The following is a 14,914-nucleotide window of genomic DNA, read 5'->3' on the forward strand; positions in this document are numbered from 1 at the left end:
CCATGGCTGGTCTTGAACTCCTGACCTCAGGTGATCTTCCCACCTCAGCCTCCCAAAGTGCTGGGATTACAGGCGTGAGCCACCATGCCCAGCCAATTTATTTCTTATTTCTAATGTTCCCTAAGGTAGCCTTTATACGTACAAAAGATTATTCAGTTTACTTTGATTTTAAAAACTCATATTCAAATGATATAAGATTTACAAAAGATGAACAGTTCATCTTAAGTTGTTACATTTAGATTATATATTTTATTATTCTCTTTTTAAGTCTAGCAGATTTTAATACATGCTAAGTGAGTTTTTGCAACTTAATTAAATTTTCTTAAATATTTTAATTCTCATTTATAAATTTAATATATTGGACTTTTAAGTACTTCAATTTTCTTATGGACAAACAAGTCTCAGATACTTAAGGAATTCTTATTAATTTCATAAATTACAAATTTCAAATGTGATGAATACTATATTTTCTTAAATGTTCCAATGCTGTTTACAAATTGGTAAGATTTCAATCCATGATTGTAAGTCTAAATCAGTTACCCAAATTACACATTTATATAAGAAGCAAATGTTTCTGTTAGACATTCCAATATGGCAACTTCTCATATACATAATGAATATTTAAAATATTAAAATTATATAAAATCCTCAATGCAGAAAATACTAAAGTTACCTGTTTGATTTGCTGCATCATTTTTGTGCACAATGTTTATTCTTCTCAGGGTAAAAAAGAATAACATTATAAGTAGTTTTGAAGACTATTTTCACAACTAGCCAAGATGCATCTTGACTTAAGATTTTAGCCAGGGAGGTCTGACACTGTGAACATTTAAGGGGATTTATCTAACTACCTTCGCTGTCAGCCTGAGCCCTGTTTTACTGTTGATTTGTCAATGCTCCAGTGCATTTGTCTCCCAGCCCATGTCTCCTAAAGTCTAGTTACACATTACCTAAGTCCTCCGTCATCTCACGGAAGTCTGCAACCCTTCCCATGTTGCTGGATCACTTGATTGACTTCAATTCATTGATTTACTGTATCATTAAATTCTAAATTATTACAGTTTTTCTGTTCAGTAGGATTACAACTTTTGTAGATGTTTAAATGCCATCTGATTAGATTAGATTATATCCTTATTTTATTTATTTATTTAAAGAAAAGGTCTCACTCTGTTGCCCAGGCTGGAGTGCAGTGGCCTGATCTTGGCTCACTGCAGCCTCAGACTTCTGGGATCAAGCAATTGTCCCACCTCTGCCTCCCAAGTAGCTGGGACTACAGGTGCACACCACATGCCTGGCTAATTTTTGTATATTTTGTAGAGATGGGGTTTTGCCATGTTATCCAGACTCATCTCGAACTCCTGGACTCAAGTGATTTGCCTGCCTAGGCCTCCTCAAGTGCTGGGATTACAGGTGTGAGCCACCAGGCCTCGCCCAGATTTTATACATCTTTAGGGTTTTGTTCAACTCATGGGCCATGGTGTGAAAAACATGCTAATGAGAAAACAATGTTTATAGCAGCCTTGTTTGTACACTGACAAATTGAAAACAACCCAAATGATTATCAGTGGAAAACTGGATAGATAAAATATGACATTTTCACATGTGTAACTACAATACAGAGATTTAAATGACCTATATCTTAATGTGTTAATATGACAAATTTTGCATAAATTTAAAAAACAGTGTTGAGTGATAAAAGCAAATTTCAACAAGGTAAGTATAATATGTTATAATATATGCAAGTATTATTTTAAATACAAAAATAAAAACATAGTAGACACATTTATAGTTGGTAAAAGTATAAAATATAGACTGGAATATAGAAGAAAAATGCTTCATTTTTGTGTTTAGATTTGAATCAGTTATGCCATCTTTTAATTTGAACAGTATGCTCTACAAGCAGAAAGCTAAGCTTAGAGAATCTGAACATTTTTGGCAAATCTCTGTGTGTGTGTGTGTGTGGATGTGCGCGCGTGCACGATTTCAAGGCTGGTAAGAACAATTTTCTTAACAAATCAATTCCTTATGTTAGTAAATAAATATAATTTTTGGATGCAAGTATGTTTTTCAGGTTTTTGGTCACTATATTTGAAAGGCTTAGGGTTATAGTTTTTGGGAGATTAAACAACAACAAAAAACCATTAATTAGATTTTTTTGTTACTTACAGCCAAATGTTAATGATATACCTTTTCTTTCTTAGCTTATGAGAATTATAGTCATAATAATAATTTGAAGTTCCAAAGTTACTAATGTCAAAAACATTATTTCCTACCAAGATATCTTGTCAAGTAGCATTATGACCTATAATTTTTTCATTAATTTTAACCAAGAGTGAATCAAAGTTATGGAAGCCTTATGATTTCATTCTATATGAAAGATGTGCACCAAATTTAGGATAAAGGCTGCCCCTGGGACGTGAGGGAAAGGGAAGAACAGTTTTAGGAGGTATACAAAGGAAACTATGTTTTATCAGTGTCTTTCAGGACTACAGTTAGTATCACTCTTTCTAATTGCTACTTGTAATATTTTTAACTTTTAATTTTTTAAATTTATTTTAATTTTTTGTACAGACAGGGACTTGTTAATGTTGCCCAGGCTGATCATAAACCCCTGGCCTCAAGTAATCCTCATATCTTTGCCTTCCAAAGTGCTGGCGTTAACAGGTGTGAGCCACCATGCCTGGCCCTCTGGAGGTTTTAAGTGACATGATTTCTGAAACTCTGGCCCCTTCCTGATGAGAGCAAGGACCAGAATACTTTTGTGGTAGGATATGGCCAAAGGTTGGCTCCAGCCCTGTCCTACTAACTTAGGGTTCATGGTTAGTGGTAACACCAGCCTAATGTCTGGCATGAACAGGAGACTGGAATTCAAGGCTTGCAATTATAACTTTATGATGTAGCTAACTGTTGGCAGGAGTTACCACTGTATTAACATTCATGACTGGGGAAGCACCAGCTCTTCTACTGTCATGATGAGGATTGCTGGTGGTGTAAGTCTTGAGCTGTAGAGAATTATGGTTTAAGCATTTGGGAGAAGTCAGTTTCAATGGAGAGTTAAGAAGCAACTCCTTTTCTGCAGGCAGCCTGTGGAGAATTACTCCTGGATACTAATTTTACTATTATGGTTCATTATACAAATGTTTACCATGTTTTTCTCTGTGTTCTTGCTGTTTGCATTTTTCCAAATTGAAGGAAAAATAAAAAGATAACTGAAATGTTCAAAAAAGAGTTTTAGAAACATGAATCTGTAATATATGTAAGAAATTAATGCTGATAGACACTGAAGGCAGAAAAAATAAACTGTTGATTCATTTATTCAACAAGTATTAATATTTACTAAGTATTTACTATGTGACGGGGTCGGTTTTAGGAACTAAGGATACAACATTGAACAAATTTTTGTAGCGACCTCTTACATTTGCCCAAGTGAGAAACTGAAGTAGAAAGAGATGAGTTTGAGAAACATATTAAGGTTAGAATTGACGGACTTGGCAACTGATTTGGTGTGCAGGACTTTGAATGATGGGGAAGTGCCAAAGATAGCATAGTATAGGCTAAAAAATACGAACTGACTTATGTTACATTATCTAAAGAGTTCAATGATTTTCTCAAGATTACATTTACTATGTGATAGAGAAACTCTTCTGCTTCCAGTTCCTATCTTTTCACTATACTGTCTTGCTTAAAAACTCACCTCCCATCTTTGATTTTCATCCTCTTATATATGATCATTTTGCCCATTTTAGTACAAATATCAGTACCACTAAGTGAAAAATAACAAAACCCACATGAAAAAAAAAATTGAGAAGTTCTACTCTCTAAGTCAAGCATTAATAAATCAGGGAAGAACTTAAGATATCAGCAAATTTAACTGGTATTTTATAAATGAGAAAGTTTAGGCTTAAGCATTAAGGCTAAATAGGAGCTGCCAAAATTTTCTTCTTACTGAATCTTTATAAAATTATTTATCAGAATTCATTAAAAGAGTCTTTCAGCCAGGCGCGGTGGCTCACACGTGTAATCCCAGCACTTTGGGAGGCCAAGGTGGGTGGATCACGAGGTCAGGAGATCGAGACCATCCTGGCTAACATGATGAAACCCCATCTCTACTAAAAATACAAAAAGTTAGCCGGGCGCGGTGGCACATGCCTGTAGTCCCAGCTACTTGGGAGGCTGAGGCAGGAGAATTGCTGGAACCCAGGAGGCGGAGATTACAGTGAGCCGAGATTGCGCCACTGCACTCCAGCCTGGCGACAGAGCAAGACTCTGTCCCAAAAAAAAGAGTCTTTCATGGAAAGAGTAGGTTTATACTAGGAAATAACCATTACTGTTTAAACTTACCTTTGCTTGTTTCCCTTTTACAATCTTATTGGATATGTGTATCACTAACTTATAAATTTTAAATGGCATTTTAAAGACTACTTTACCTTTTAATTTGCATTTTATTGCATCGTAATTGTGTGTCTCTTTTTTTTTCAGGGAGATATAATAGATACTTTGCTTGGACCCAAGTCAAATCAACCAGCATGATTCATCATTCTTAATATTTTTCTTGTAGTTGTTTTAAAAAAGGAATTGTTTAATGTCCAATATTCTGTATTATATACTGTACACCAGATTTTGATTTCAGAAAACAATATTTGATGTATAACTTCCACTTAATTTAAATTTAATGAACTTTTATTTCAGAGATATTTGATTAGTTTGTGATCTAAGAGTTATTCTTAAGAGTTTCAGTGAAATTTTCTTAATTTTTCTAAAGATATTACTACTGTACTTCTTGATCATATTTTAAGTACATATGAGTACATGTACATTCTTATACAATGTCTAAATGAGTTAGAAAATTATTATACCTATAGAAGCGAAACTTGGAAATTATTAGAACCGCTTAAACTAAAATCTTTATAACACACAATCCTATTGACTTTTAAAGCTTCTGCTTTCCAGGCGCTGCTTTCTAGGCTGTGTTTTCCAGAGTTTATAATTACGTAGTTTTTAGTATGATGAAAATAGTGGATTCTTGTACCTAACGTTTTATCCTCTTAGAACTAAGAGACGAAGCTATAGAACTTTGTTAGACTATTTGGCAAGCAAAATATATGACAGTAAATATCAGAATTTTATTGTTTGGCCAGTGATTATCACATTCCCAATTCAGTAAGAAAAATTAGTCTGGGACACAACAGGGTACTCTCTTCTGTTTGCCCAGAATCAGCTCTGGATTTTAAGCCCAGACTTCAGTGGACCCAGATAGAAAATAAAAAGTCTCTGATCTATAGGCCACATCAGGATGTTATTTTATGAAGAGTTCTAGAGCAAGGTTGTGAAAATCGGGGTGTAGATGGGGAGCAATGACTCCTCCAAATATTCATTGCTAACAGGCTATTCTATGCAGTTTGTTTTAACAAATCCTGGGTTTAACTGAGACCACAGGACATTATGGGCTGTTCTATAAAGCATTCTACGTGGAGAGGAGAGGATAGGGCATATGAAATTCACTAAACTCTCTGGAAAAAAATAATATATATGTGTGTGTGTGTGTGTATATATATGTGTGTGTGTATATATATATGTGTGTGTGTGTGTGTGTATATATATATATATAACCAAGACTGGAATCAGTGCAACAGTGGGAACTACCTTTTACAATGTATCCATTGCTTCATAATCTCCATTTGTTTGGAGCCATCCTTTAAACAAAAGCAAGGCAAATTTTATATGGATTTAGAGGCTAGGTCAGGTTATAAGGATTATAAATTTCCACTGGTATGTCATTGTGATTATCTTTGTTTTTGTCTTTCTGAAAGATTGCACTTTCCATAACACCTTGTGTGAGAAAATAAAAACTTGATCTAATTGAAAAAATGTGTTCCTTTTTATTATGTACTTTTGATCTTTACAAATTACTCACATATTTTCCCCATTGTTCTTCAAGACTGCATATAAAATAAAGCTATTCTTTTTGGATCCTGGGCAACTGATCCTAAAGCACTGAACCTATTTTATTCTACCCTTCTTACCCCTGCTTCTGCAGCCTTAAATGATTTTCTCATAGTTATAGATCGGCATAAAATTTTTAGTCTAATATCTTTCCTCCTGGGGACTTCAGAAGGAATTATTTTGCCTGCTTTATAGACTGGCTTTGAATCTTTACTAGTAAACTCTGTTTACCACACATTTTTAAGAACTGGGTAAGAATTCTGCCCTGCCATTAGCCATCTTATGTTATCCTTACACACACACACACACACACACACACACACCCTAGTGTCTGGTTAGGGATCTAAGGAGAGAGTGGTGACTGTGCTAACTTTAGGCTTCTATTTTGTGCTAGGTATTCATTACTTCATTTGGTCATTTTCTAGCAGGCATCTCTCATATAGAACTTACATTATTGTTGTCTGATAGTAAATTGTTAGCTGCTCTTCCAGAAAAGAAAGATTGTATTCACTACTATATAATTGTGTATCATATTTAGTGCGTTCACTTGGTTCACCTCTATGTAGTTACATATAATTATAAGCGAGAAAATAGAACACTTAGTGTTTGCCATTTTATCTCAGGAGGAGTCCCTCTAAAATATTGAATTTTGCTGTGAATAGATTTAGTTATTAACATACTAATAATTATGCACATGAAAGTTCTTTACAGTTTGCCAAACAGTTTCACATCCATTTTCCCAGAATATCATCACAGCAATCCTATGAGACTAATGGGGCATGTAGTTGTAATATTGTCATAATCTCTATTTTCCAGATGATATAATAAGGCTCAAAGAGCTGATACAATATGCCATGGACCATACAGCTTATAACTGGTCAGGCTTGAACTCAAATCCAAAGCTCTGACCAGTTCTTACACATTTTCCATTATGGCACAATAAATGGTTGGTGCCTTATATAGTTTGCTGAGGCTTCATACACCAAAATGCAAGTGTGTATAATCTATAATTAAGATTTTATCCATAAGTGATAATACTCGTAGATTTGTTTTTTTTTTTTTTCAATGTTCTCCTGCTGTGAGGCCTTGCCACGTGTATCCTTTCTGTTGAGAAAGGAGCCTCCTCCTCTTTCCTCACTGTCCTTCAAAACATGAACTCTTTACATGGCTTTCAAATCCCAGTTCCTATCTCATCTCCTCAGAAGAACCCTCTCTGAACTCCCTCTCATAGGACCTACCACCCAATCAAATTAAATTTGGTTCTTTTGTTAACTGTTCTCAAGCCACCATGGACTTCCCTTACAGCATTATTTCAGAAATTATTGTTGAGGGATAATAGTAAGAGATATATTTTAATCTTTATTTTTCTTCATTACCTGTCCCTTCTCAAGTTAGTGGCTCTGTGTTTATAAGCTGAAGGAGACATATAAAATGACAATAAATCAAATACATCCATTTTTGTTCTATAAAAGCGCAGGACTTAGAAAAGGTATTTGAGACATAGACCAAGTATCTTAAACATAGAGAGAAATGTGAAGTTTCCTCAGGGATGGAAAGGGGTAGGGGGATGAGAAAAAGAGGGAGGCCTGTGGATCCTTAGAGCAGAGGAGATCCATGTCCTGCTTCTAAAAACCATTGTCCAGGAAGTAGTAAGACCTGTGAGGGACCACAGGAACTCTGAAAGCCATTCCTCTTGTCATGAGTGATGTGCAGCAGCAGCAGCAAAGAACCACTAGAATCGAAGAAGCCAGACAACTGCGGAGGCACCAAGGCACCAACTCTTTGATGACAGAAGGGCCTTGGCACACACAGAGTAAGATGCTCTAGTTATGTCCAGGGAAGGGGAAGGAAACCAAGCCCAAGTTGGACTGACATTAACTTGTCTGGATGTTGTTTGTTTCTGCCAGCTGAGTGGTATGGGAACTTGGAGTCAAAAACTGAACAGAGTTCTAGCAAATACATTTCTTGGATAACTGGATTTCTAAATGAAGGTTTGCACCGACTGTGCTAAATGTTCATTTGTACAATCATTTGCTTAGTGCCTGGCTCTCTCCTAGACTGTAAGTTCTTTGAGGGTAGGAACTATGTGTTTCAATCACTGCACTATATTTACAACAGCTAGAGCAGTGGCTCACAGCGTAGTAATGCAACAAGTATTTATTGAATAAATGAATTATCAAATTAATGGGGAAATGATAGGTTCATGCTTGCCCTTTATCACAAGAGGGCGTAACATTTTAAATGGAATTTTCTAACAATTCTAACAAAATATTTTGACCATCACAGAAGGAAAAAAAAACTTTTTTATTTATTTATTTTTTTTTTGAGACGGAGTCTCCCTCTGTCGCCCGGGCTGGAGTGCAGTGGCGCGATCTCAGCTCACTGCAAGCTCCGCCTCCCAGGTTCCCGCCATTCTCCTGCCTCAGCCTCCCGAGTAGCTGGGACTACAGGCGCCCGCCACCTCGCCCGGCTAGTTTTTTTTTTTTTTTTGTATTTTTAGTAGAGACGGGGTTTCACCGTGTTAGGCAGGATGGTCTCGATCTCCTGACCTCGTGATCCACCCGTCTCGGCCTCCCAAAGTGCTGGGATTACAGGCTTGAGCCACCGCGCCCGGCAAAAAAAAACAAAAAAGTGTCAAAAACATATAAAACATAAAATCAGCCTGGAAAGTGGATTAACATAGTCATAGTTGTCTTTGGTTCTACAGCAATATAAAATCAATTTTTCCCTTCAAGGCAAAAACTAACCTATGATCCCTTTCTTTTAAAGAGTGAGAATTGCTGCTACTTTGTAAGATTGTGTTCCTGCCCGCCATTTGGAGAACAATTTATCTCTGATGTAAAGCACCTAGCAAAATGCCTGGTACATGGTATGCACTCAAAAATGGCAGCTCTTATTCTGATTATCCCAGAACCACATCCCCATGTCCTGGTCTGAGAACCTCTTTGCCCTTTGTGGTTGACTGGGTCCTTGCCAAGGCTCCACTTCTCCTGCAGACTATGCTGATGACCTCATTTGTTCCTTCACACGATATTTAGGCTTTTTTTTTTCTTGTTTGTTTAGGATTTTGTACAATGTCAAATCCACCCTCAAATCCATAGAAGATTTACTAGGCTATTAGTCTTCATTTCTTTAGGTTGACGTATCCATTTAGTGATAAAACTAAAAGGCTGACAGTTTACATTAAACGAATTCCTGGGTTAAATAGAAAGCATAATGTATCCCTTAAGTTGGAACATATAAAACATTGTTATGAATCTTATAAAAATGAACACTGCATTTTCTAAATGGATGAGACATTTATGCAACATCCAGAACAACTAATGAAAAATGTACTTTCACCATGTCTGTATTTTCCTTGAATAAGTCAACTATTAAAAGACATGGTGCCATTATACTAGGAGAACAGAGGATTCCAGGATGTTCTGGCGGTTTTAAATCAGAACTCACTGATAATAGTTTTATTGAATTTTCCAATTATTTGTTGAGTCTTTATTTCTAATAGCCTACAATGACAACAAAAAAGTAAGAAAGCTGCTGCTCTGTTCATACAAAATAAAGCTTTAAATATAAATTATTGTTTTTAAGATATATTTCAAAAAACATGTTTAGTTGCTCATTTTATTTTATTTTAGGTGTATTTGTTTTAGATTTTCTCCCAGCCTTATTTAAAGTATAATTAATTGACAAATAAAAATTGTATATATTCCAATTGTACATTGTGAAATGATTACCACAATTAAATTAACTAACACATCCGTCATCACACTTAGTTACCATTTTGTTCATGTATGTGTGTATGTTTGTGTGTGGTGGAGAACACTTAAAATCTAATCTCTTTGTAAATTTCAAGTAAACAATACAGTATTAACTATAGTCATCATACTGCATATTAGATACCTAGAACCTTTTCATCTCATAAGTAAAAGTTTTCACCCTTTGACCATCTCCCCATTTCCACCATCCTCCAGCCCCTTGTAACTACTGTTCTACTCTATACTTCTATAAATTTGACTTTTTAAAAAAGATTCCACATATGTGAGATCACACAGTATTTGTCTCTCTGTGCCTGACATCTTTAACTTAGCACAATGTCCTCCAGATTTATCCATGTTGTCAGAAGTAGCAGAATTTCCTCCTTTTCTTACGGTTGAATAATATTTTACCTGTGTCTGTGTGTATCACATTTTCTTTATCCATTCATCCACCAGTGGACATTTAGGTTGATTCCATATCTTGGCTATTGTGAATAATGTTTTAATGAACGTGGGAGTGCAGATATCTCTTCAACATATTGATTTTATTTCTTTTGGATATATACCCATGAGTAGAATTGCTGGATTGCATAGTAGTTCTGTTTTTAAATTTTTGAGGACTCTCTATACTATTTTCCATATTTGCTGTACCAGTTTACATTTCTATCAGCTGTGTGCAAGGGTTCCCTTTTATCTACATCCTTACCAACATTAGTCTCTTCTCTTTTTGATAATAGCCATCTTAATAAGTGTGAGGTAATATTTTGGTACTGATTTGCATCTTCCTGATGATTAGTGATGTTCAACTTTTCATATACCTGTTGGCTATTTTATGCTTTCTCTGAAAAAAATGTCTATTCAAGTCCTTTTCCTATTTTTTATTTAGGTTATTATTATTATTATTGCTATTAAGTTGTATGTCAGCTGGTCATTTTAATCTTTACTAATATGGCATTAAAAATCACTGTAATGAGTGGTAAAAAAGTGTAATCTATAAAATCATGCAAAAAGTTTTCTAGATAATGTTATTTCAATATCCCTTCCATACATATTCTTCATAAGTTAACCAGGTTTAAAAATTGGAGGGAAAGGAGTTTCAGATGGGGAAAAAGAGAATATGAAACTTCAGTATCTGTAAGGTATTTAATATAACTGGACCACTTAGAGGGTATCTAAAACCTGAACAAGTAGAGAGAGGCCAAATCATGAAATGTCTTGCAGGCCATGTTAGAGAAATTTGGAAATTTTCTTCATGGAAACTGTTGGAGGGTTTTAGAGATGGGTGATAATCATGAGTTTCAGAAAGATCATTCTGGCAGCAGTATAGAAAATGGATTGATGACAGGGCCAACTGAGAGGCCATTGCAGCAATGCCAATGAAACTTGAGGTCGTGGTAGAGGGGATAGAGAGCAGTGGGTGGATCATAGAGAAATTTAGAAGGTAGAACCAAAGAGACTTGGTGATTTAGTGGATGTTTGTGTATGGAAACGGTTTAGTCAATGGAGTGTGAGAGAAAATGAGGAGTTGTGAATGACTTCCAGGAAAAGCTGAAGGAGTCACTGCATCTTAATGAAAACTCTGTCTAGAAGCATTAAAAATAAGTATCAGTCAATGATGAGCAGGTACTATCTGTGTCAGAAAATAACAAAAATAAATTAGTATTTGCTAATGAATTTATAGAGATATCATAATCATAATTATCAAATAATTATATGTGATATGCTTTATAATTTATCAGAGCTATAATTAACATTACTGCAATTGATCCTGTGATATTTTCAATGTAACAAATCAGAAAATCAAATTACAGGTTAAATACATCCTCAAGGTCTCTTAGCTGGAAACTAGAGTGCAATCCTAAAAGTCTAACATTCTAACACCAAGGTTCTGTTTGGTGGCATTCTCATCATTCTAATTACCATCAATGATCAGTCTATTGAAAGTTTCCTTGTGCTAGAGACTCTGATCAGCACTCTTTGCATCATTTCATCCTTACAATTAACCAATGAAGTTTGTATTATTATCTCTATTTTACAAATGAAGAAACTGAGATTCAGAGATTTTAAGTATGTCTTAAAATTTTAAGTATTAAGGTCACATAGCTATTAGATGGAAGAACTGATATCTGATTTCCAAAGTCCAGTGCCACAAACAGTATATACAACTCATGCCAGCCTACTCCAAATACCATCTATTAAGTATACTGTCGTCATAGTTCATTGATAAATAGTATATAAGTGAGTGATATATTTACTGAATTCATTGTTTGGTTGTTAATTTGGGTTTTTGGTACACATTAACTGTAAGCCTTCATATAATCAATCATATTGAAAATGTGATAATTAATTCCAATTGTTAAGGCCAAATAACTTATTTTGCTTTGATCTAGAAACTTGAATCATTATAAACATTCTCTGCATCTGTAACATGTAAGTAACTGTAAGATAATTATACTAGTTAGGATAAGCCAGGTTATGTTGTTATAACCAGCAATCTCCAAATCTCAGTGGCTTCAAATGATAAAGGTTTCTTTTTCATTTATATTACATATTCATTACAGGTCAGTGGGCAGTTCTGCTCCATATTGTTCTGACTCAGTGATTAGGTTCCTACATCAGGAATGCTGTTGGTAACCACAGCCGGGGAGAGGGAGAGAACTGGAGGATCAGACACCAATCCTTAAATTTCAGGCAGAAGTGACGTATGTCACATCCACTCACATTTTATTTGCCAAAATATGCCATATGGTCTTGCCCAATTTTAAAGAGCAGAGAAATACAACCCTACCATGTGGTGGGACAGAGGAGAATTAGAAATAAGTCTACTCTAGAAATTCATAGCAATCCCAGATGTTAATCAATTTCACAATGGAATCATTTCCAAGATCAAATAAGTTGTGAAAACATTGAGTTAAACAAAGTTAAAGAAATTTCCTCACTATAATTCTTCTCTGGGCTCTACTATATTAGTAAGCATTATTAATCTCAAAGATGGAGACTACTATCATGCAATCCTTTTTAAAAAAAAAAATATTCAAAGACCATCTGCAAAGACTCATGTTCTGAAGAAAACACTGTAAGAAACAGTGCCGTAAGACCTTTCTTATTAGAACTTGTTTGTGGAAGGATGAAAGGAAAGAAGAAGGGAAGGAAATGATGAAGGAAGGGAGGAAAGAAAAAGGCTACAGCAGTGCAAATTTATGGATGGTTTTGAGATTAAGAGTTATACAGAAAAGTCATCCATAGTAGCTAGTCCCAACCAAAAATAACATTTTCTAATCCTTTGTTCATGACACTGTTAATTTATTATTTATTGAATTATATATTATGCTAGGTGCTATACTTGTGTTAACTCATTCCACTTCACAATAACATTATGAAACACAGATTATTATTGCCTCATAGATGGAGAAATTAAAACTTAGAGTGGAAAATTACATATTGTGTCTCCTATGTTGAAATCGTAACCCCCAAGGTGATGAAATTAGAAGAGCGGGTCTTTGGGAGGTGAATAGGTCATGAGGACAGGACCCTCATGAATGGGATTGATGACCTTAGAGACCCCAGAGAGCCAGCTTGCCCCATCTTCTGTGTAAGGACACAGAGAGAAGTCCCAGAATCCGGACCATGCTGTCACCTTCCTTTTGGACTTCTCAGCCTCCAAAACTGTGAGAAATAAATTTCTGTTGTTATAAGCTACCCAGTCTCTGGTATTTTGTTAGAACTACCTGAATGAAACCTGAAATAAGACACGTCATAATTGCCACATAGATAGTAAACTGAGTTACAGACCAGATGAGGAAGAAAAATCACGTCCATCTCCAAATGAAAAGGATTAAGTGCTCCTGTGAGATGTGCAAACAAGAAACTTTGGTTCGTCAAAAGATGGAAAGATTCCTTTTCAGTTGGTTATCCTTTCATGGACCTTGAGGTATGTGAAAAGAGTGATGTTTGGGTACCTGAGTGGAAAGCATTAAATGTCATATTGTTTGGATTGTCTTCTGGAGGTAATAGTGAGCCACTGAAGATTTGTGAGGTGGGAGTAACAATCGGACAATTATAGCAAGACTGATAATTTGAAGTGCAGAGAAGACTTTTAGCAATTAAATCCAACCCTCTCAATATACAAATGGGGGAAATAAAGCCCCCAAATTTCGGGCTTCACATCTAGGGCTTTTATTATTGTCACGAGCCTTTTCATCTGGGTAGCTGAGTTGGCTGGCTGACTTGCCTCCATTAGGTCACAGAATGAGCTTAAGTATTGCCAGCCTTTCATCCCAAATTAAATGAGCCTTAATGAGGTATTAAGAGCTGGCAGAAGAGGGGACTACTTTGCACCTGGGGGATCAAGTGGTGGTGATAGCAGGATCATGCCAAAGTCCGTCTGACATCCAAGGTAGGGATCATCCCTTGGCTGAATATCCCTGGGGTTGTGCAGAAGCCCAGTCCATAGCCACTGACCATAGATCTACTGCAGTGCTATGTTAAAACTGGCATTGTCAAGATAGGCAGTACAAATCTGCAAAGAAGGGAAAAAGTTTGGTAATACATGGCTTAATAGTTGTTGATGTTGTGGGTGTGGTAATACAGATGTCCCTCTGGAGTTGATAAAAGACACTGATTTTGACCCATACAAAGATGGAGTAGCTTTGTTGACAGAACCATTTCTGTTTGTTTGGTCGCTTTCTTAGCAAATGACCTCCCTACCTCCCAGTTGAACAAGCCAGAAATCTAGGTATCATATTTGACATCTTTCTCTCCATTGCCCCGATACCCAGTCAGTACCAAGCCCTTCTATATTTTGAATACGCGTGTGCCCTATCCTCTCTGCCATGACCTTAAACAGGCCACCATCATATCTAAATTATTGAAACAGCTTTTTCTGTTTCTCCTTTTTCAAGTCTTGCCCTTCTTAATCCATTCTTCACACTACAGCCAAAGAAATGGAGAAAGCAAGACTCTTGGAAATAATTTTTATTTTTTAGAGCAAAAAATGCTTTCAATTAGAGAATAGATTATTTTGTTTTATTTTCCAGCTTCCCTACAGAAAAACAGTGATTTCACAAGAAGAACAAATGATATGATCATGACCACAGACTTAGCAATTTTTTTCCAACCAGGAATCACAGACAAGGATTTCACAGAATCAACTAAACCATTATTTGTTCAACTTGCTAAAACCTGGGTCAACAGCTCTTTAAGATCTCAAACTCTGG

General features: G+C 35.8%; 1 protein-coding gene across 1 annotated transcript in view; it reads left to right on the forward strand.

The window, feature by feature from the left end:
- Positions 1-4,530, forward strand: part of WDR78 (WD repeat domain 78) — a 109,263-nt gene extending 104,733 nt beyond the window's left edge. The window contains 1 exon segment of the mRNA XM_010357084.2: positions 4,480-4,530. Coding sequence (XP_010355386.1) covers positions 4,480-4,530 — 51 coding nt within the window.
- The last annotated feature ends 10,384 nt before the right edge of the window (positions 4,531-14,914 follow it).

Source organism: Rhinopithecus roxellana, chromosome 12 (assembly GCF_007565055.1).
Source record: "Rhinopithecus roxellana isolate Shanxi Qingling chromosome 12, ASM756505v1, whole genome shotgun sequence".
Lineage (NCBI taxonomy): Eukaryota > Metazoa > Chordata > Mammalia > Primates > Cercopithecidae > Rhinopithecus > Rhinopithecus roxellana.